Source organism: Myotis myotis, unplaced genomic scaffold, assembly GCF_014108235.1.
Source record: "Myotis myotis isolate mMyoMyo1 unplaced genomic scaffold, mMyoMyo1.p scaffold_m19_p_14, whole genome shotgun sequence".
Classification (NCBI taxonomy): Eukaryota; Metazoa; Chordata; class Mammalia; order Chiroptera; family Vespertilionidae; genus Myotis; species Myotis myotis.
In genome coordinates, this window is record NW_023416318.1 from 52,622,992 (window position 1) to 52,645,280 (window position 22,289).

A 22,289-nucleotide genomic window follows, 5' to 3' on the forward strand; every position below is an offset into this window, starting at 1 on the left:
TGCTGCGCCGTCTCACGAACCAGCACTACGCTACCCGCCGTGTGGGAAGAGTGTTTGGGCGTGAACGTGACACCAGCTTTCCCCTCTGGGCATCGTACGGGTCTATGCAGCAAGGGAGTCAGAGGGTGGACCCCCCAGTGAGCCGCCTGCACCCTGACATTCCTGAAGGTTGCTCTCTGGCCCGTCTTCTTCACATGTAGAACTTTCTTATGTGAAGTTACTCCCCGACTCGGTTCTCTAACGCTGAGCTTTCCAGCAAACGGGGGCAGCGACACCCAACCCCACGGGGTGTCTCTCACGTGTGGAACAGCACGGCGGGCCCTGGTCCTCAGAGGACACGCTCCCAGGCCCCCAGCGGGTGCCTGAAACCTCGGAGGGCACCCCGCCGATAGAGGCCACACTGTCCCTGTGCACGCGTACCTCTGGCTACGTGTACTTGACATTGAGGCACAGGAACAATAACCACCCCAGATAACGGAGCAAGCGCAGCGGTGCACGGCAACAGGGAAAGTGGCGTGAAGGGGCATTACTCGGTAAAACGGGTGACCTGGCCCCCAGCACTGCAACACCGCACGTCGGTCTGATCACCTGACGGCTGAGTGACTGGCCTAATGGGCGAGGCGCATCCACAGTGTGAATACACCGGGCAGGGGGGAGGGGGCAAAGCGCCAGCGCCTCCCGGGTGGGGCGGGGCGGCGTAGGACGTGGGAGATTTCATCTCGCGGCTCAGAAAGGTGAGCGAGTTAAAACTTGTGAGCTACTTCCGGACATTTCCATGGAGCATTTTGCAACTGCGGCTGATCAGTTACTGAAGCCACAGAGAGCGAAGCCGCGGGTAAGCGGGGGCTGCTCTGCTCTGGAAACCGACTCCCCGCGGGGCTGAGGGCTGGCTTCGTGGTCCCCGTGTGGGAGGAAGCGGCTAATCCTACTCCGTGTTCCTGTTTTACCAATTCAGCAAGCGGTTCCGAACTTAATGTGTCTAGTCCCACATCTCATGCCTCACACGGAAACGCACCAGCCCGCCTGCGGGAAAGCCAGAGGCCGTGAGCAAGGGGAGTCTCCCCGCCTCGGGCGGAGGCAGCTGGCTTTCCCGGCGCCTCCTGGCAGGCGGGGGCTGGCCTCCCACCGTCCCTCCGGGCAGCCTCCCCCGTGGCTGCTGTCAGTCGGCAGGACCCCCAGAGCCCACCCCCCGTCCACTACTCACAGCCGGCCGGTTTCCAAAAGCAGCGTAAAACGGCTCTGTGTTTGGGAAAAACAGGTTCCTGATGTCTGTCAAGCACTGGACTTTAAACTTTTCTGGCTTCTTTTCAATCACCTCTCTGGCAAAACAAACAAACGAACACACGGCGGGTCAGTGCGAGGACTCACTCCAGCGCATCAGGCTCTCCTTAACCCCCCAAGACGCCGGGACCCGAGGACACTGGTCTTGGGAGGTTAAACGTGTGCGGGTCAGCCCCGCTCTCCCAGGAAAGCACTGGGCAGGGAGGGAACCCCTACTTTCAAGTCTCCCCAGAGAAAAGGCTCGGGACACGTGACCTCACCCGAGACCTCGACCAGTCATCCAGGGAGCAAAGAGCGGCCCGCACACCCTCAAAGCCCATCCAACGAGGAAAGGCGTCCGCAAAGCGGGAGCCCGTCTCGTTGGTGGACGCCCGTGCCCGAGGCCTAAGGACCTCACGCTCTGACCTGCGTACGGGAGGCCCTGAGTAAACGAGGAAGTGCACCGCATGACTGAACCGGAAGATGGGTCCCAAGGAGGCAGCAGTCTCCCTAAACTCACCCACCTGCAGATTCGCTGTAACTTCAATCAAACTCTCAGCAGGTTCTGCCTCCCGGGAGGCCAGAGCCCGCTTGGCTGCCTCGAACACAGCCGAGGGGGGAAGGGTGGGGGCACTCAAAGACTGGCTAGTGGTCAGCGGCAGGTCCACTAGAATGAAGTGACCGGAACTCCCCAGAGGATGAAAATGGGAGACGGGGCCAGGTGAGCGGTGGCATCTGGGACAAGGGCCATGGAACCCGGCCTAGGTCTCTGATGAGATGGACCGCAAGTTGATTCTCGAAGACTTGGAGGGACAATGTGGGGAGGGAAAGGGGGGAGGGAGCGGGAGGGGCAGCCCCCCACAAAAGGGGAGAGCATCCCTCTGCCAAGTGGAGACACGGGAGAGGAGGCGGCAGGTCACGGACCGTCACATGACACTGAGCCCAGGAATCGGCCCGTCCCCTGTCCGCAGAGCCCTGGTGACCAGGAAGGGAGCGGGCAGGCCCGCCTGCATTTGGGGGTGACTTTTCCGGTGCCCACAATGGAGCGGGCAGGTGGCTGGGAAGAGCGTTAGGAGGCTGTTCCTGCCGACCCTCAGGGAGGGGAGAGGGCCGCCCGGGCCGGCGGTGGGGAGCGCCTACCTGTGCAGGGCGGAGAAGAGGCTGCTGGGGGACAGCAGCAGGGGCCCCTGGGGCAGCACGGTGCCCCTCTCGTTGACCCAGTGCAGGTAGCCCCGCGTCATGTCCGCCATGCCGATGGCCCGCGCGGAGCAGTACAGGAACTTGTACCCGTTCCTGAAAGAGACCGGCGCGCTGAGCCACTGCACGGGGGCGCGCTGCACTTGACCCCGTCCGCCTGTCCGTCCGCCCGCCCTCCACCCCGCCCGCCCGTCCGTCCGCCTGCACTCCACCCCGTCCTCCACCCTGTCCGCCCGCCCCACGCGCCATGGAGCAGGCGAGCTCCGCAGGCGCGGGCGGCCACGGTCCACCGCCTGACCATGGGCCACTCCACCGCCATGTGCTGAGGCGTCCACCGCCCCACTTCCTGAGAGCCTCAGGGGACATCAGTCAGTGGGTGTGTTTCCCCTGCTTCACCCCACGGACCCTGAGGCCGCGGCACCGAACTGCCCAGCCTGCCTGCACCTGCGCGGGTCCTGCCCTGGCCCCGGCTCCTCGGTGACGGCCCCGCTGTCACCTGCCCCTCCACAGGCCTGACGCCAGCTCCGAGCCCAGCCCTCTCCCCTGGGTAAGTCCTGTCGGCACCTCCATGCACTCTGACCTCTTTCATCTCCGCCTAAAGCCAGCCAAGCGGAACCACCACCAAAGCCCCTTCTCCGGTCCGCCTCCCGGCGGACGCCCACCTCTGCTCCCCTTCTAGACAGTTCGCTCAGAGCTGTGCGCCTGAGCCCACCTGGCCCACGCGGCTCTCCCGTTCCCCTGCCCAGGCCCCGCAAGGTCGCCTCTGACAGAGCAGCGTCTGAAGTGGGGGCAGCCTTGTGGGGGCCCTGACCCGCCCTCCTGCCACCGCCCCACCCATCTCCTGCCCTTCGCCAAGTCTCCACACAGAACACTTAAAACTTAACATTTAACCCGACCTCGCTCCAAGCCCTCCCAAACCTTGCCATCTCTCCCAAACATCCCCCGAGTGTCTGCCATGACCTACGAGGCCGAGACCCGGGCCCTGGCCTTCTCTGCAATCCCGCCGGCTCCTGGCTCACCAACAGGCGTGCGCTCCGCTCCTCCCGCCCGCCCACCGCACTCGCTCCTGCGCTGGACCCAGCGCCTGCAGACCCTGCTGCTGGGACACTGTTCCCGCATCTGCCAGGCTTTCTTGTTCCCTCCCCCCCCCCCCACCCCCCCCATCTAGGTCTCTGCTCAGAGGCCCTGCCCTGTCCCTCTATCTAATAAAACACACACACACCCTCCCTCACCGGGCACTAAGCCTCGCTCTGCTGGCCCCATGTCACTGGCACTGACGCTCCCTGAGGGTGGGACTGTGGCGCGTTCCTGGCTGCCACCCCGGGCCCAGAACACTGCCTGGCATGTCGTAGACCAGGGGTCCTCAAACTTTCTAAACAGGGGGCCAGTTCACTGTCCCTCAGACCGTTGGAGGGCCGGACTATAGTTTAAAAAAAAACTATGAACAAATTCCTATGCACACTGCCCATATCTTACTCTGAAGTAAAAAAACAAAACAGGAACAAATACAATATTTATATTTGCACGTGGCCCGCGGGCCATAGTTTGAGGACCCCTGTCATAGACGCTCAGTAAATATTTGTGGAGGAGCCCTAGCTGGTTTGGCCCAGTGGACAGAGCAACGGCCAGAAAGTGGACAGAAAGACCCCAGGTTTGATTCTGGTCAAGGGCACATGCCCTGGTTGCGGGCTCGATCCCCAGTCGGGGGCGTGCAGGAGGCAGCCGATCAATGATTCTCTCTCATCGTTGATGTTTCTCTCTCTCTCTCCCTCTCCCTTCCTCTCTGAAATCAATAAAAATATGTTTTTTTTTAAAAACCTGTGGATGAGCAAAGACAAACCACCACTTCCCACACCTCCTGTCCCCAGGCTGGAGGGCTGGTCTCAGATGGTTTAACGTGTCCTTTAAAACAAGACGCAGGACGCTGTGAGACAACGGGAATCTAGGAGCATCGGCTTGTCTGGCACATCCAGCAACTTTACAATGAAACATCTTTGCATTTTAGCTGCCTGATGAATGCAGACCCTTTTTAAAAAAACAATCACTTTCTGTATATAGCTCTTCACATCAAAGTCCTACAAGCTGCCACCTGCAGGGTCTGAGATGCTGATTTTATCCGAAACGAGCTTTTCAAATGCATTTCATGGTTTGATCTCGCCACACAGTGTTCTGCTTCCGGGGCCATTGCCAACACAGCGGAACCGGCTCCGGACACGCCTGTGGGCGGCAGGGACACTCTCCCCCGAAAGCGGCGTCAGGCCTCTGCGACCTGGTGCCCGGTGACCCTCCCGGTTCACTGACACCCCCGCCCCCCAGGAGCAGGCCTTCCCTGACCCCCTCCACCTGCTCCCATCTCCGCCTCCTCTCACCTGGGACGAGCTGTCCTCTCAAACCTGCCCTCCCCTCAGGCTCAGCTCAGGGCACCCACTGAAGCGCCTTCGATCCCGCATCCCTCGGACAGAGTTACCGTCTGCGCCTGGATGTCTGTGAGCTCTGCATTGCTCACCACACCTCCCGTGACCTGTGCGGGGCCCCGCTGCCTGTTCTGACAAGGTCATGGCTCCCTGAGGGGCGAGGCGCCCGCACCTAGGACAGCTCCGGGCACAGCGGCTGGTGCCGGCTGGCGACCTCAGCTACTAGTAAATGCTCGGGGTTCTGACCCACGTGTGGCTGGGCAAGCCACGCCCAGCTGCCCACACATGCACTGCCCGCAGCCGCACAGCCCGGCGGCAGGTCAGTCTGGGCTCGCAGTGACCTCAGGGTCGCCCAGCCTATGTCCTCGTTTCAGAGATGAGATCACAAGCTGGGAATGAGGATGAGGTCCAAGTGTCCACAGCGAGCTGCGCTGTCACCCCGGAACCCAGGGGCCCCGACTCCTCCCGGTCACAGGCCCCTGCCTCACTGGTGGGGTGGTGACCGCAGGAACCCATGAGGCCCGAGGGGAGGGGAGCGACAGCCTGGGAACAGTCAGTTCCCCTTCTCAGTGTCCCGGCTGCAGAGGGCTCCCACCTGAGGCCCCGACGGGCTCGTCCATCTGAGAACACGGTGACACTCACTCCTGCTAACTCTCAGACGCTGACTTCCGGTGACAGGAATAAAAAATTTACACCGAATAAGGCAGAAACTCAGACAATTCTCGTCCAAATGTGGCCTCAAAGCACCCGCTCTCTCAGCGGCCTAGGTATTTTAGGAAACATCCTTCTATTGAACGTATTTGAGTGTGAGAGTTTCACGTGCCTTCCCTTTGTACCTGCTGCAGTTCTTTTTAATCAATAACCAAGCAAGCTTTTGCAATCAATACCCTCTGTGAGCCAGGTGTAATGAGCCTACAGCACATTCCTCACGGGCTGACCACATCAGACAAGTCATTACGTTCAGCAAAAAATAAACAAGGAGAACTGCCGGGCGTTCTGCGTCTCTGGGCCAGCGGCGACCTCCCAGGCCGGGTTCCCTTAGCCTGCCTGCAGCGCCTCACATTTAAGAGAGACCCCATTCAAGGTCAGCAGTGCCAGGGAAGAGGAACAGCCAGTCCTAACTCCAGCGGCAGCTCCTCCTGGGTCTGCGGCTGCGAACCCGCCCTCTAAGCATCTCTGGGTGACCACGAATGTGACATCCAAAGAAATGGCCTGGACTCACTCACGCACGAGCGAGTCGCACGGGGTCCGGGAGGCAGAGACCGTGCCTACCTCATCGTCCCCCAGCCCATCCCAGGGCCCGCACGCCACAGGCACCCAGTGACCGCTGGGCAGTGAAGGAACGCGGGCTGTCTGGGCTCACGAATCGCCTCCTTGCTTGTCTGGGTACTGACCTCGGGGTTCCCTCCGCCACCCCCGCTGACGCCCAGGTGGAGGCACGCCCCTCGGCCAGTCACCCACCGTCAGCATCCCGTGCTCCGTGCGCGGGAGTCGGGGGGCGGGGGGCCCGCTCTGTACTTACTGGCTCACTTTGTGGTACAGCTTCGCGATGCCCTGGTGGGTCCAGTCCTTCCCCAAGGTGGGCAAAATGTGGCCCAGAGTGTCTGACCTGCGGAAGGAGAGAAATGAGAAAACAGCAAAGAGGGCGTCGCAAAAGAGAGAACACTTCCGTTCCAACTCACGGCACCAGGAACGCCTCATGAAACTGCCAACAGGACCCACACGGTCTGGCCGGGGGCCCAGGAGGCACAGACCAACACGAATCCCAGGAGACACTCATGGGAAGGGGCCATGCCAATACGGGAAGGGGCCATGCCAATACGCGAAGGGGCCATGCCAATACGGGAAGGGCCCATGCCAATATGGGAAGGGGCCATGCCAATACGCGAAGGGGCCATGCCAATACGGGAAGGGGCCATGCCAATACGGGAAGGGGCCATGCCAATACGGGAAGGGGCCATGCCAATACGGGAAGGGGCCATGCCAATACGCGAAGGGGCCATGCCAATACGTGAAGGGCCCCGCCCGCCTGAGCGAGGATCAGGGCCTGGACCGTAACCGGCGAGAAGAGGCCACTGAGCAGGCTCTTCAGCCCCGTCCGTGGCAACAGGTGAGGTGCCACCCCCCGGCGGGCACGGCCAGCGAGCCCTACAGGAGCTGCTGGGCCCAGGCGGCGGGGACCCCCGAGCAGCCCCTGCACAGACACCGGGCGGGACGGGCCCCCGATGCCACAGGCAGAGGACGGAGGGGCTGGCGCAGCCCAGGGGTCACAGTGACGGTCGGCCGGACCCACCTGGTGATGGTGCCGTCGATGTCGGAGATGATCACCTTATCGTCCCAGTTCCACAGGTAGATGGTGCCCTCGCAGCGGCAGGTGCCTTGGTACTGGGTGGTGACGCTGAACACCACGTCGTTGGGGCCATTCTTCAGCTTCAGGCTTTTCTGGAAGACACAACGCGTCCTCCTGAGGGGAGGCCTGGGCGGGGGCTGCTGGCTCGTTTCACGAGAAGCGGGGTTAAGAGTTTTGGGGTTTATTTGGAAAAGAGGTGAATTTTTTTATTATCTTCGTTGCTGAAAGTGTTACAGATGCCCCCTTTTCTTTCCCCATTTACCCCTCCTCCCCACTCCTGCCCCCTCCCCCGGCCTGCCCGCACTATTGTCTGCCCATGGGTTGTGCATATGTGCAAATAAGATCTTTGGTTAATCTCCCCCGCCCCCCTTCCCTCTGAGATTGGTCCGTCTGTCCCAGGCGTCCATGCCTCTGGATCTACTTTGTCCCTCAGTTTATCCTATTCATTAGACTCCACAGATGAGTGAGATCATGTGACACTGGTCTTCCTCTGACTGGCTTATTTCGCTCAGCACGATGCTCTCCAGGCCGCCCCTGCGTCTCACGGGGTCAGGGATCCGTCTTGTTCACTGCTGCGTGGGATTCCGTGGTGTGACTGTACCAACCAGCAGATGAGTGGTAAGAAGGCGGTGGCACATGTACATAAAGGGCCTCTGACTCTGTGCCCGGGGCCCTGAGCAGGGCTCGCTCCGTCCTGCTCAGGCGGGAGGCTCCCTCCGGGCCCTGGGGAGGAACGCGCGTCTCTCACAGCGGAAACGCCGAACACCTGGCCTGGCCTGTCCGTCACCCACACCTCAGGGTGAATTCGCTGCACCCCCTCCCACACGTGAAACAGGAGTGTCCGGGGCTGCGTCGGAGCAGGCGAGGGGAGGCGACTCTGAGGAGCCGGCCGGGACCATGCACATCGGAGCAGAGACACAGGATCCCAAAAGGGCAGCGGGTGCTCTGGGAGGCCAGGGCGCCAGGAAGCAGTGGGAGCCTGAGCGGAGGGACGCCCAGACCATCGCGTGCGAGTCTGAGTGGCCGTGCCTCGGCTGGGCTCGCCACCGGGCCAGGGCCACGCGCAGGCCAGGGCCACGCGCAGACCAGGGCCACGCGCAGGCCAGGGCCACGCGCAGGCCAGGGCCACGCGCAGGCCAGGGCCCCGCGCAGGCCAGGGCCCCGCGCAGGCCAGGGCCCCGCGCAGGCCAGGGTCACGCGCAGGCCAGGGCCACGCGCAGGCCAGGGCCACGCGCAGGCCAGGGCCACGCGCAGGCCAGGGCCACACAAAGACCAGGGCCACGCGCAGACCAGGGTCACACACAGACCAGGGCCACGCGCAGGCCAGGGTCACACACAGACCAGGGCCCCGCGCGGGCCAGGGTCACACACAGACCAGGGAGGACGGAGCCGCTCACCAGCTGCTCCGACGTGAGCCGCAGGGTCTTCTTGTAGCCGACATTGGACAGCAGGGGCAGCAGGGGGGCGCTGGACGGCCTGGCGGCTGAGTGCTCCTCATCGCTAGAGGACGACTCCTGCTTCATTCTAGAACACAGTGATGTCATCACCAATGAGGACATGCATCTGGGTGGCCATGAAAACCGCTTTCGGCCGGAACCCATGGCGGGCTCGGGGTCTCCCCTGAGCGCTGCCTCGCGTGGCCACTCACCAGAGGCCACTGCGGGTACCCACGAGCCCACTAAACCCCTCCGCACACTCTCGCACTCAAGGGGCTGCTCTCCCAGCCACGACCTGTCACCAGCGACCATCGCTCCACGAGGCACCCAGAGGCCCTCTCCCCGAGAAGCAGGGTCGGGGCCCCTTGCCTGGAAGGACGCGCACATTCCCCGCTCCCTCCCCTCCCCCACCCCACCGAGGCCGCCGGACAGGCGCCTGGAGTCTGAATTTCTACCCGTCCACTGATGAGCTCCCTGGGTCTCCTCTCCACACCCACAATGTCAAGTAACTAGGGACCCCGGGACCCCCCAGTGGTGCCAGTGAAGACGGAGGACTCGCCCCTCCCGGAGTCCCCGAGCGGGCCGTCCCGGGAGCAAGGTGCCTGGCGGGGGGCTGCACAGAACCCACGAGAGGCTCCTGCTCCTCCGGATGCCCCCTCTGGGGCTGGGAGGTGCAGGGGGAGCAGGGGCCTCTTCTTTAAATGGCTCACATAAAGCGCATCACCTTCAAACACAGTGTTATCAGGCCCCACAGAGAGCAGAGGCGAAGCCAGGCCGTTTCCTGCTTGCCCCCTGCCCGCGTTTCTATTCCCCACAGTGAACTTCGAAATGCGACAGTTTGGGAGACAGCCTTGGCCAGGAGGGAGGCTGAGGACTTGAACTCTGAGCCCACCTCTCCTCGAAGCAACAACATCCTGGGGGCATCGCATCAGCTCAGTGATGGCCAACCACCTCGATGAAGAGCCCGCCACATGTCAGCACCGGGGGGAGGGGGGCCTCCCAGGCACAAAAATGATCAGGATTAGGATGCGCATCTTGCCTTCAGTTAACTAACTGTGAGCGTTCCTGCCCGCTGAGTAGTAAGAAGCGCCATCCCGCTGCCTACGCCGGGAGCACGGCCAGGCCAGGCGAGGGCAGGGGGTGTGGGGCCCGCTCTCAGCGTCCATCGCAGCAGCCGCAGCGAGAGCGGCGATGGCACTGACCGCGGAGCAGAGCCACCCCGGATCCCGCAGACAGATCAACTCGAAGACGAAACTCAGCTAACGCTGGCCGGCGTGACCAACATCTCACGCCTCCGATGCCAGGCTCACAGGGACCCCCATCACCACGCAGAAAGGCAGCAGCCTAAGTCCTGGCGCGGGGACCACAGAGGAAGGCCGCGTCCTCGGGAGGAAAGGGACCCTGTCGGCCATCACCACCGCCACCAGTGTCACCGCTGCTCTCGCGGCCAGGACCGCGAGCGCTGGTTACATTCCACCACGTCGGCCTGACGCTGAGTCTGGAAATCAGTATCTAAGGGAGCGGCCGTCTCCGTCTGATTGGCGGGAAGCCTAGCACATTGCTCCACGTCCCTCAACAAACGACAGCCGGTGGAACCCAGGCCCGCCACCGGGTCCACCGGGTCCACCGGGTCGAAGGCCGTGCTGCTCGGCGAGCACTGTGCCAGCAGCACCCACCGGGCCTGTGCCCTGGCCCTGGAACCAGAAAGGCGCTGCCACCCAAGCCTCCTGGCACAGTACCTGGTGGCCATGCTGAGCGGCGGCGGCTGCTCCCCGGTGCTGTGGCTCTCGCCAGCCAGGCCCTGCTCCGGCTTACTTTCCTGGAGAAGAAAGGAGATCAGGGTGCACCAAAGAGAAGCACCAGAACAGGGCGGGGGGCCCCGATGAGCACCCCTAAGCCCAGGCCAGGGCCCAGAGCCTTCCCCCACGGCACTGTCCCGGGCAGGCAGGGCCCTGCGAGCCCTCTGCACGTAGGTACACAATGAAGCTGAGAACAGAAGTGAGTGTCAATTCAGTCTCATTTGTGGTCATCTGCTCAGGGGGTAGGTTAATTTTTAATATTTAAAAAATATCAGATATAAAAAATATAACAGCAGGTGAGCATCTCAACCTAGGATGAGTTCTAAGTACTTTGAAACATTCTTTAGCTTTTTCTAGGCACACAAATAATCGGTGTGATAACATGCCCGGTAATTTCTCATCTATTTGTTGAGGCAGGTAACTCAGTATTAACGATCCTTTGTTAGTCTGGTTCCTAAATAGCTATCGATCTGAAATAAGCACATTTATTTTAGAAATATTTAATGTCATAACTGTTCCTTATTTCATGCTGGCACTCCCCTCAACCCAAACTGGTGAGAAACCGGATACTCTACAATAAACAGGTTTCTGAAGTAGCCGTCTGCCTAAATCCTCCAACAGCCTGCCCTCCTGTAGGGACCCAGAGAGGCCCCCAGGCTTCTGTCTCCTGAGGTAAAGCACGTGTTTGTTCTAACCTGGTTAGGTGCCCTGGGAATAGTGGAACAGTCAGTGAGCTCAGGTCTGCGAGCAGGAGACGGCGGAGAACAACTTTATCTCCATAAGGTCCTCCCAACACTTCCTCCCTTTGAACTAATGGGGCACAGAACTTGAACTCACTGAGGGTGCTTTTACTCTTCTAACCACCAGCCGGGCCGCTGTCCTTGGGGTGTCTTCCAAAAGCAATCAGCATTCCCCCAACGAGTATCTGCCCGACCCCCGCTCTGGGTCCCATGTGGACACCGGGGACACCCAGAATCAAAGGCACATGGTCTCGGCCACCCTGGGGGTAGGGGCCTAGAGGGGAAAAGGTGTTCATCCAATACCCACACTAATATGTGTATAATTACAAACCCTGACAAAGTCATGAATGAAGGAAAAGTTCACAGGCCTGGCTCTGAGAGCAGCGAAGGGCAGAGCAGACTAATCTGCCAGCTAATTCAGTGAAGAGGAACGAGAAGGGTCCTAAGAGCACTAGGCAGAGGAAATACCACGTGCAAAGGTCCTGGGGTAGAATGTGCTTTCAGCCAGTGACGCTTAAGCCCAGAGGACAAGGGAGAGAATGCAAAAGATGAGGCTAAAGAGGGAGCAGGGACTAGGGCACCCAAATCTTGTGACCATGTTAAGGACGGGGGTCTTAATTAGAAGAACCCTGGGAACCCACCAGAAGGCTCTAAGGCGGGAGCAGCATGAACTGGACCAGTCTCCCGAAGAGAACACTGTGATTGCAGTGTGAAGGATGGAGAGGGGGCAACAACAGACCCAGGCAGTGCATCTGGGAGCGATCCTGGGAGAGATCACGCCGCCTCCATGTGTGGGAGTGAAGGTGGAGAGAACTGGAAAATCTGGGAAATACTTAGGACGGTGAGTGGTGGTCCTGGCGAGGGACGGAGTGAGAGTGAGGAAAGGGGAGCGTCGAGCCTGTGGGTGAGCAGCGACCCCCTTTCTGAATATGGTCCAGCGAAGAAACTGGCAGGAAAATTGTGAGCTCAGCATTAAAAACGACAGGCCTGAGGCGTCCTGAAGCAATCGCATGGAGATGTCTGCCTAGTTGGCCACTTGCTAAATGGGCATCGAATATAAAAGAATGTCTGGTCTGGAAATGAAACGGGGTCCTCACAGGGGCGTGGGTGAGGCTGCTCAGGGAGAAGCAGGCAATCGAAGCGGGAGAGGGGACCCCAAGACCACCCTAGAGAACCCTCGTGGGGGCGCTGAGCCCAAGGGGAAAGCCGGGGTACACGTGGCATGGGAGCAGAGAGAATGGTGGGAGGACAGGCTGGGAGGCAGACAAAGGTCTGAAAACAGGGACAGGCATTTACAGCGATAGAAAGCAAAGCCACCTGTACCCCGACACACCACTAAAGTACGGGCTGATGGTGATTAGCCTACAGCCGTGAGGATACCTCACTGAAACGATGCTCACACGCAGAGGAAAATATTTAACCTGAAAAAAGGTTCACCATCAGGTTGAATCCCTTCTTTTTACAGATGAAGAGTGACTGGACCAGCCCCGCTGGTATGGCTCAGTGGTTGAGCGTCAACCTACGAACCAGGAGGTCATGATTCAAATCCCGGTCAGGGCACATGCCCCAGGTGTGGGCTTGATCCCCGGGGGGCGGTGTGCAGGAGGCAGCCCACCAATGATTCTCACTGATGTTCCTATCTCTCTCTCCCTCTCCCTCCCTCTCTGAAATCAATAAAATACTTTTTTACAAAGTGTGACTGGACCAGGGTCTCCGAGCTAAGAGGCAGCAGAGCGAGGAGGTGAGGCCAGCTCTCTCCTCGGCCCCCCTCCCCTCGGGCCCTTCTCCTCCAGCTTCCGCTCGCTCCGTGATGCCCTCCCACCCCGGGGCGGAGCGGGCTCCTGAAAGCTCCGTGTTCCGGCTTCTGCGGATGCCGGTGGAGGAAGACCCTGAGAAACTCCGAAACGCACTGAGCTACGCCCAGACGCTCCCTGGCGCTCCACGCTTACCTCCTTGATCGTGGTACCTCTTCCCCGCCACGAAAACCACCATCTTCCTCCCTTCCTGGGCATCTTATCCCTCATGATGGCTTCCACCGTGGCCTGTTTTAAATGGACGGCAACATAAATAACGGAACCAAAAGAAGGTCAACTCAGCACAGTCAAACCAAAAGACACATGCGAACTGAAGTGAGGTTCAAACAAACGAGGAAACGCAACATACGACGTGTGAATTAAAAATTTTCGAGAAGCAAAACCTAATGGCGTCCAAAATCGCGTGAAGGTAACTTAGGCATGAAGACTTAAGAAGGTGCCAAAGGAATAAACGAACAACGAAAAGATGCAACACAACAAAAAAAAAAGAGAGAAAGCGTTGAGAATCATTAGTGATTAGTCAGACCGCAAGTTTTCAAATTACAGTGGCTCGCTGGTTAAGGTACTGTTACTCTCGCTGTGATCATTATAAAATGAAGAAATGAAGTGATTCCTACGGGCATGTTAATAGCATGGGGTAAAAGGCGCGGGATGGTGTTAGTGAATGTACATTTCGACAAACTGAACATTAGCACTGAAAATCTCAAGTGTTAAAAAAAAATCACACGCTGACCCTAAAGACATGGAAGTTTGATGGGGGGAGATTCCATAATAACTAACAGTTTTCTAAGTCTTTCCAAAGAACAAAATATCTCCCTGAGGCTAATTCCAGTCCCCAGGTCATTGCTATCTCATTTCCCTTCCCCAGCTTATAGAACTGTTCCAGGTAGCTGCCGTCAGCGAGGAATGAAAGAAGGATTTGGTCTTTCAACCAAACAGGTTGCAGGAAGTGGAAAGATAAGCAATTCACGTATTTGGCCGGAAGTGTGCTTTTTTTTTATCATTTAAAACACTCCCACCCGACACATAGAAAAACCTGAACACACAAAAACCCACAACCTGCAAACCGCACGGACCCCGCTTCACGAACAGCCCCCCGCCCCGTAAAGAGGTGGAGGACCTGCCCCTCCTAATGCGCCCGTCAAGGTCAGACCCCAATGAAAAACGCCGAACAGGACTCCTGTCAGACCTAGACAGGCGGATTCCCAAGTTCGCTGGGAAAACACACAGAAATAGCCAAGGCCATTCTCGGGAGGGTAGTAAGAAGACACAGCCTTGCTCAATAGTAAAGTGTATTTAAAACCACAGTGACTTTTCAAAAGGCAGTTGGTACATGAATAAACCTATTAAAGGGCAAAAGACAACGTTCCGAAATAAATGTAAAGTCACAGAGAAGTGCACTAGATGGTAAAGTTGTAACTGCCTGTCGCGGGGCAAGAGGCATCGAATGAAAGGTTCCGGAGTCACCGGGCAGCTGTGCCAACCCTGCCAGCTGCCTCCGTGGGGGCATCACCCCCTTTCTGACTTTCCTGCCCACACGCCCTAAACTCTGTTCGAGGATCAGGCTGCGATCCGCTCGGGAAGGCAGCCTCCAATCCAGAAAACGAACCTCAACTGGTCTGCACCACTCACAGTCATCGCTGTCTTGCCAGCAGCTGACTGGAAGGTGAGCATGTGACCGAGTGGCCAATGAAATGGGAGAGGTCTGCCTCTAGCCCTCCTACTTTGGATGTGGCTGCATAAGGTGACACGTAAAACCGTCACCTCGTGAAACTGAAGGGAAAGCCAAGAAAATCCCAGAGAAGCTAACCCAGATCGTCAAGCCCGGGACCACCAGCCGCTGAGAGTCTTACTATGTGCGATGGAAAGCCCTGTAACTTAAGCCACTCGTCGCCCCTGGTCCCTGCCACCAACGCCTCCCAGCGCAATAACCAGCTGGAGAAAGTGGCTCGGTTCCTGCTGCCTCACCCATCACTCTCCAAATAAAATCTCGATGGATCGAAGACTGAAGAAAGTACTAGAAGAAGAGACGGGCACATTTCCACAGGCTTTGGAAACGGGCAAGCAGGGCCATTCCGAACAGGACACAAACCCGAGAGCTGCAGAAGGCTGGCAGGCTCTGCACATAAGAACAACCCTAGTTAGATAAACGCCACAAGACGGTCAGGGCCGCTGACACTGTAAACAGACTGAGGGTGCGCGTCACAGAGACGCATTTCTTCCCGTTCAGAAGCCGTGTGCATTTCCTGGTCTGTAAACTAAATCCTTTAGCAGCGTTTCCATGGCGCTCATCTTTTCGCTTACTGAATTGTAAGCGCTGAAGTGTGTAACATAAACATGCGTCCAGGGCCACGGACACTGTGAGGAACCAGGTAAGACAAAACGAAACCACCCAGGAAAGCAAGCCCTCCGCCCAGGGCACGAAGAATGCTCACAGATAAAGTCCCCCAAAGTTAGGTCACAATCCCCAAAACTCAAAACACAATCTCACACACACACACACACGCAAGGAAGGAGCGAGCATGGACTTACCAGACACTCACACTCTCACACTCACTCACACACACACATACTCATATAAACACACACACAAGGAGCGAGCATAGACTCATCAAACACACTCATACATACACACTCACACTCTCACACTCAGACACACTCGTGTGCACACACACACTCGCACGCGCGCACACTCACAAACAAGCAGACTCATCAAACACATACATACACACACTCACTCACAGTCACACACTCACACACTCACACACACTCGCACACACACACTCACACATACACTCACACACACTGTAACACTCACACACACTCACACTCTCACACACACATTCACACTCGCGCACACACACACATACACACTCACACATACACTCACACACACTGTAACACTCACACACACTCACACTCTCACACACACATTCACACTCGCATACACACTCACACGCACTCTCGCACACAAGGAAGGAGCGAGCGCACACTCTCCAAGGTCAGATGAGACCTGGGGGGCCCAGGCAGCAGGATTCTCTGACACCGAAGCAGACGAGCACCTGCTAAGGGCACAGAGGGTGCAAGGGAAGCCGTGGCCTCTGAGGGGCAAGAGAAGCAGATTCGAACTCCTGACCCTGATGCTTGGGAACTTTGAAAGAGCCCAACGTAATTAACTTTGTGGTTTTAAAAATAAAATCTAAATTCCAACCGCCCATGTTTCTGGTGTCCCTGTCTTTCTCGGGTTCAAGCTCACCTTTGGCAGAGGTTTCTGGAAAGCCTGCATTGCCAGCAGCAGAGGGGCTGCCGTGGTCCAGTTATAATACCTATAGGAAACAACGAAAGAAGCGTCAAAGGACCGAGGCCTGCCGGCCGGCGTGCTCAGTGGTTGAGCATCCACCTATGAAGCAGGAGCTCACAGACAGATTCCTGGTCAGGGCACCTGCCCGACTGCAGGCTCCATCCCCAGTGTGGGGCGTGCAGGAGGCAGCCGATCCATGATTCTCTCTCATCATTCATGTTTTTATCTCTCCCTCTCCCTTCTGCACTGAAATCAATAAAAATATATATAATTTAAAAAAAAAAAAAAACTTTTAAAAGACCCAAGGCCAGACCGAAAAGCCAATGTCATGAGGCGTGGCTGTGGAAAGTTCTGGAACTCCAGCTGGGTCCGTGAAGAGCCTCCCCTCATGTCCCCTCTGCAGTGGCCGCACTGCGGGCGAGCGGCTGTCCCGGCAGCAGAGCCTGTGGCATCGCCGGCCCGGCTTCAGGAAAAGGCAACCAGAGCCCCTCACTTAACATGCAAACATCCACGCCTCCCTCCGGGAGTCCGGCAGCGTCTACGGAACACCTGCCCGCCCGACTCAGACCGGCTCTCCAGGGGGGACACGCTGTCCGTTCCGTCACCCCCGCGGGCCCCTCAGGCCAAGTCCCCCAGGCCCGGGACTGTACACGTTCCATATAAAATCCGGTGCAGGTGACCCATAAGACACACGATTCCATCAGCCCACCAGCCACAGAGCGCCAGCCACTGTCACAGCGTGCTGACAGTCACAGCTGGACACAGACTCATAGCAAACAATGCACGTCGAGAACAGTGCCCGCGGCTCCCCGTCCAGGTCTCCGTCTGGAAAGCTGACACCAAACGGGCAACTGCCACCGCCGAGACAACGCGGGAGAAACGTACTTGTTCCCGATCTTTACCACCAGGTTGGGGTCGTCGATGAGGGCGGGGTTGTCCACAAACTGTTGATACGACACGGCTTGTTCCAAAAACGCGTCTGGGAAGCAATGGCAGGGGAGGGAGAGGTAAGGACAATCTGGTTCAGAGAACAGGCCGATTTCACTGAGCTTCCTGAGTTTACACATTCCCCTGTGCGTGCCCCGTGCGGGAAGTCCTCGCGGGCACCTGTAAGGGCAGGACCTTCACCTTGCCTGGGGGCAGCGTCTGTGCAGAGCGAAGGGAGGCCGGGCGGACGGAGGATGTGGGGAAACGTCCCCTCGGGGGGCTCCTACGCTTGCGGGGCAGGGGTGGGAAGACAGTCTGCACACACACCTGGGGAAGCGGGTCTAAGTGACAGGCGTTGCTGTGACACTGGACAAGCGCATCATCTCCCCAAGCCTCAGCTCCCTCGCCTGCCACGGGGACTGTGAGGACAGGTGGGGGCGAGAGCGGAAGGCAGTGTCCTGCCTCACAGAAGGGCTTGCTCAATGCCAGTGGGCGGGGTGCTGACCACCGTCACCCCCAGGAAGGGCAGGGGACCGCGTGAGGCCCAGCCGCACACCCAGCCTCACACGCTCAGAGCTGGCAGGGAGCCCCAGGTCAAGAGGCGACCTTCAGTTCATCACTGGGGTGATGGATCAGGGGGGTCAGGTGCCAGAATAAGGGCAGAATAAGGGGCCCCAGTCTCTGGTGGGAAGCAATCCACCAAGCGTGAAGGGACCTCAGGAGACAGGGTCTAGGATGGCATCTCGGGGCAGGAAGGAGGCTCATGAGAGACAGCGGGAGAAGTGCAGGGCCCACCCCCTTCCCTGCGAGCAATTCAGACCACGGGGGGCGGGGGGGGGTGGAAGTGAGTCCCCAGGTCTCCTCGGGGAATGTCAGGGGGAATGGGCTGCACCGGCTGGGATCCTGGGCCACCTCACCGTGTAACTGCGGGGACTGGGACATCGCTTTATGACTCTGATGGACGCCATGAATCCATTCACCCCCTATGCCAACCTGGGAGCACCTTTCAGCTCCAGCTGGGCCCCTCCTCCACCCACAGCGTTGCTGCCCCCACCCCTCCAGTGCACGGTGTCCCTAACACTGCCTCCCCCACGGGGCTGCAGGCCCTAGGCCTCGCAGGACTGGCACGGGGCAAGGACACACGGCAGGCTCAGCAGACGCACCTGACAACAAGCGACCCCGGTGGCCTGGCTGCTGCCTGAAGCCACGTGTGAACACCAGAACCCAAGGTCGCCGGGGGCAAGCCAAGGTCGCCAAGGGCGAGCCAGCAGCACGTGAGTCGTGAGCAACAGTGAGTCACATGTGCTGCTGTTCACCAAATGCAGAGGAGGGGAACGAAGAATGGAAGCCAGGCCTCCGGGCGTTCTGAGCAGCCGCCACCAGAGGGCGCTCTGGGCCCGAGGACCAGCTCCGAGGTGCCAGTACCTTTGGTGATCTCCCTGTTGTCGCTGAGGCCGCCGCAGAGGGAGATGGCGATGGACGGCAGGTCCCTCAGGCCGTCGGAGGTGCTCTCCACACCACTGTCGGCCCCAGAGCTGCCCACGGACTGCGGGGACTGGTTGGCGGACCGGGCTCCGTTGTCGGCATGTTTGGGGAGCGCAGAAGGGTCCCCGCTGGAAGGAGGAAGAGTGGAAGGTGTTCTGAGGATTCTCCTGGCCTGGGGTCTCACACACACGTGAAAGGACTCCAATCCGAGACCCCCACGGAGCAAACGGCTCCATCCCGGGACTGACTTCTCATTAAAGCACCGAACAGAGACCAGCTGAAGGCGTTCCGAGCAGAGAGCACAGTCAGCTTCTGCTCCCACATCCCCTGCACCCCCCCAAACCCACGTGGAGAGACAGGGGATCGAGCACACGCCTCAGAGGCCACAGCTCTGGGCTTCACCCTCCGTGGACCTGGCCCTCCCTGCAAACCCCAGGAGAACTAAGGATGGGCCACGGACCCTCGTGAGGAGAGAGGGCCACGCAGCTGCCGCCTTGGCCATGGAATCGGGCTGTGGGTCACTGAACACCACAACGCGACCTCGGGGTCATCGGTGGGTCACAGACCACACAATGCGACCTCGGGGTCATCGGTGGGTTACTGACCACAACGCGACCTCGGGGTCATCGGTGGGTCATAGACCACACAACGCGACCTCGGGGTCATCGGTGGGTTACTGACCACAACGTGACCTCGGGGTCATCGGTGGGTCATAGACCACACAACGCGACCTCGGGGTCATCGGTGGGTCACTGACCACAACGCGACCCCGGGGTCATCGGTGGGTCACTGACCACAACGCGACCCCGGGCTCATCGGTGGGTCACTGACCACAACGCGACCTCGGGGTCATCGGTGGGTCACTGACCACAACGCGACCCCGGGCTCATCGGTGGGTCACTGACCACAACGCGACCTCGGGGTCATCGGTGGGTCACTGACCACAACGCGACCTCGGGGTCATCGGTGGGTCACTGACCACAACGCGACCTCGGGGTCATCGGTGGGTCACTGACCACAACGTGACCTCGGGGTCATCAGTGGGTCACTGACCACCACACACAATCTCTGCATCATCAGGGGAGACAGCCTCCTGCCTCCTTCCCGCTCCGACGGCGGGAAGCCAGCCGCGTGGAGATACCCCACCACGTCTACAGAGAAAGCCCACTCTGTACTGGCTGCTTTTGTCAGGACACCTCTTCTCACTCTTAAATCAAACCAGAGGAAAAAGTGAACTCGCACAGATTCCTATTCAGATCATGGAACATGGCCCGAGGAAGAAAAAGGTTTACTTTTTGGGAAAATACAGGGCGGCCACTTCGGGATCCATGTCCGTGAGGTCGTCCAGGTAAACGCCGTCCGCCCCGAGGTGCCGGCTTCGTTTGTCTGCAAAGGAGCAAAGGAGCAGGTCAGAGCCGCGCCCAGGGACCCCCGACCTCTGACCTCCAACCTCTGACCTCCAAGCGCCTCTGGGGAACCCAGCCCGGTGTTCAGAGGAGCTCAGAAGGGCCCGGACTGTGAAGTGAGGGTTCACCACACGACCCCCCAAGACCTCCTTCACGTCTCACTGTCTACGACTAAATTCTCTTCACTAACATATTCGGCAAAAGGGCAGGGACCGGACAGGACAGACGTCACGGGTCCGTGTTCTGAGCTTTGGAGGCGGGACCGGAGCTTGCAGCGCCCACGGGCACAGAAGGGGCGGAAGCGGCACTGCCCGCACCTTTCTTCCTAGACGGCGAGTCCGTCTTGCTCGCCGCCAGGGCGGAGAGGGCTTTGGGCTCCTCGGTGGCAGGCAGGGGCGGGGCTGCGGCTCCCAAGGCCTCGACGTCCTCCTCATTCACAAACTGCATCTCGGTCTGAGACTTGCTCTGCTCGGAAAGCGGCTGCGGAGGCAGCGCCTCGGCCAGCGGCGGCGACGGCTCGCTAAACACTTCGGGAGGCTCGCTGCGGATGGCCTGGAAGTGCATCTTCTCCGAGAACTTCCTGCTGCTCAGCGGGCTGGAGTCTTTCATCTTGTGTGTAGGCGACTGCGTGGAAGGGCAGGCGGAGAGGGAGCAGGAGCGGTCAGAGCACAAGCAGAAAGTTAACAAAGAACCCCAGTTGGCCAGGTCAGGATCTGCCCACTGTCCACGCCCAGCGGGCTCCAGCTCGGGGTCACCTGGCCATTTCCGCACCGGCCAGAGGGCCCAGAAGCAAGAACAGTGGTGCCAACACAGAGGAACTGTGACTGAAAACACCAACTGCCGAGCAGAAGAGTGTGAGGCTAGTAATGGCCAGCAGGGGGCAGCCCAGGCGCCAGGAGAACGGGCAGTGTGGCCGCTGGGGAGGCTACCTGCTACCGGGACCGGAGTAGCTGAGCCACGGTTACAGACGGCCCGATGAGCGTGCGAGGCCAACCTCTGCTGCTGGAGTCAAGATCTGGTCTGTCCCTGCGGGGGGTCAGCGTGAGCAGCCTCTGCAAAGGTGGGGACTCCCAGGGGTCCCGCTCCCTGGTCTGGGTGCAGGTCGCATGGCCGCGCTCACCGTGGGAAATGCATGGCCCTGAGCACTTACCATCCGGGCATTTCCATGTGTGTGTATAGTTCACCCCCAAATGTGAGTGAATGAGTGACAATTTGGTGACTGGTTGCAAGGAGTTTCCAGTCACAGAAAAGATTCCTCCAAACAAAACCCAAAGGCGATTTGTGCACTAGAAGTGGCGGGGGCCGAGGGGTGTGGGGGGGGGGGTGGGCATTCAGCCCTGCGTCTGAGCTCGGCTCCCGGCACAGAGGAACGTGCTTCCGGGGCCTGTGCTTGGACCCGCTTTCCAGAAGCGATGGGTCTGCACTTCCATGCTATCTCCCCAGCAACCAGTGACGCGGGCTTGGGGAGGGTGGGGGGGGGGGGGGAGGCGCTGCCTGGGTCAGCAGTTTGCAGGCAGCGGAATCAGCACTTCCCGTGACGACAGCTAAATATAACCCACCGAGGGCATGGACCAGGGCCAGCCTAGCGGCCTGCTCTCTACACAGCTGCCCATCCTGTGTCTCAACAGGAAGGCCCAGCCCTCGCTGACTCCCCGCTCATTCGTTCGGGTCACAAACATTTACTGGGGATACGAGAGGCCGTGGCATCGTCCTAGGGCCTTAAAATCCTTTTTGCAAAACACACACAGCTGCAAACATAATAATTCCAGATTCTTAAAATACATTGGCCTGTGAAGTAAAGTTTCTTGGAGGGAAACTGTCCGTCTCTAGTTTTTAGGGGCGGGCTCACTGTGGGACGGAACGGGGGACACTCACCTTGGCGGCCTGGGGCAGCTCCCCCCAGAGCCACAGCATCTCCAGGTTGCTCTTCTGCGCCGTCCTGTCCGCCGACTTGCTGACCAACTCGGAATCACTTTTAGGTGTCGAAGGGCGGGAACCTGAAGGACTGAACAAAACACAAATCCAGGATTAAAGCAGGAAGAACCTTTCTTAAAATCTATGGTTCCAACAGCCCAAAAGAGGCACCCAAGCCGGCATTCCCTTAGGACAGCGATTTTCAACCTTGTTCATCCCATGGTACATAAACTGCTAAAATTCTGC

The 22,289-nt window shown here is 59.1% G+C and overlaps 1 protein-coding gene across 8 annotated transcripts in view; it reads right to left on the bottom strand.

Annotated features, from left to right (window-relative positions):
* The window catches only part of LPIN1 (lipin 1), a 76,904-nt gene that overhangs the window by 4,150 nt on the left and 50,465 nt on the right, over positions 1-22,289 (bottom strand). For all 8 annotated transcript variants that reach the window (XR_004971936.1, XM_036335308.1, XM_036335304.1 and 5 more), the window contains 13 exons: positions 22,005-22,134; positions 20,447-20,753; positions 20,016-20,109; positions 18,664-18,851; positions 17,197-17,290; positions 16,267-16,336; positions 13,146-13,238; positions 10,397-10,476; positions 8,619-8,745; positions 7,165-7,313; positions 6,394-6,480; positions 2,401-2,553; positions 1,205-1,319 (listed from right to left, as the gene is read on the bottom strand). Coding sequence is in view for 7 of the 8 variants with exons in the window: in XM_036335308.1 (XP_036191201.1) it covers positions 1,205-1,319; positions 2,401-2,553; positions 6,394-6,480; positions 7,165-7,313; positions 8,619-8,745; positions 10,397-10,476; positions 13,146-13,238; positions 16,267-16,336; positions 17,197-17,290; positions 18,664-18,851; positions 20,016-20,109; positions 20,447-20,753; positions 22,005-22,134 (1,687 nt within the window). In the remaining variant the exon portion in view is untranslated. The remainder of the gene's footprint in view (positions 1-1,204; positions 1,320-2,400; positions 2,554-6,393; positions 6,481-7,164; positions 7,314-8,618; positions 8,746-10,396; positions 10,477-13,145; positions 13,239-16,266; positions 16,337-17,196; positions 17,291-18,663; positions 18,852-20,015; positions 20,110-20,446; positions 20,754-22,004; positions 22,135-22,289) is intronic.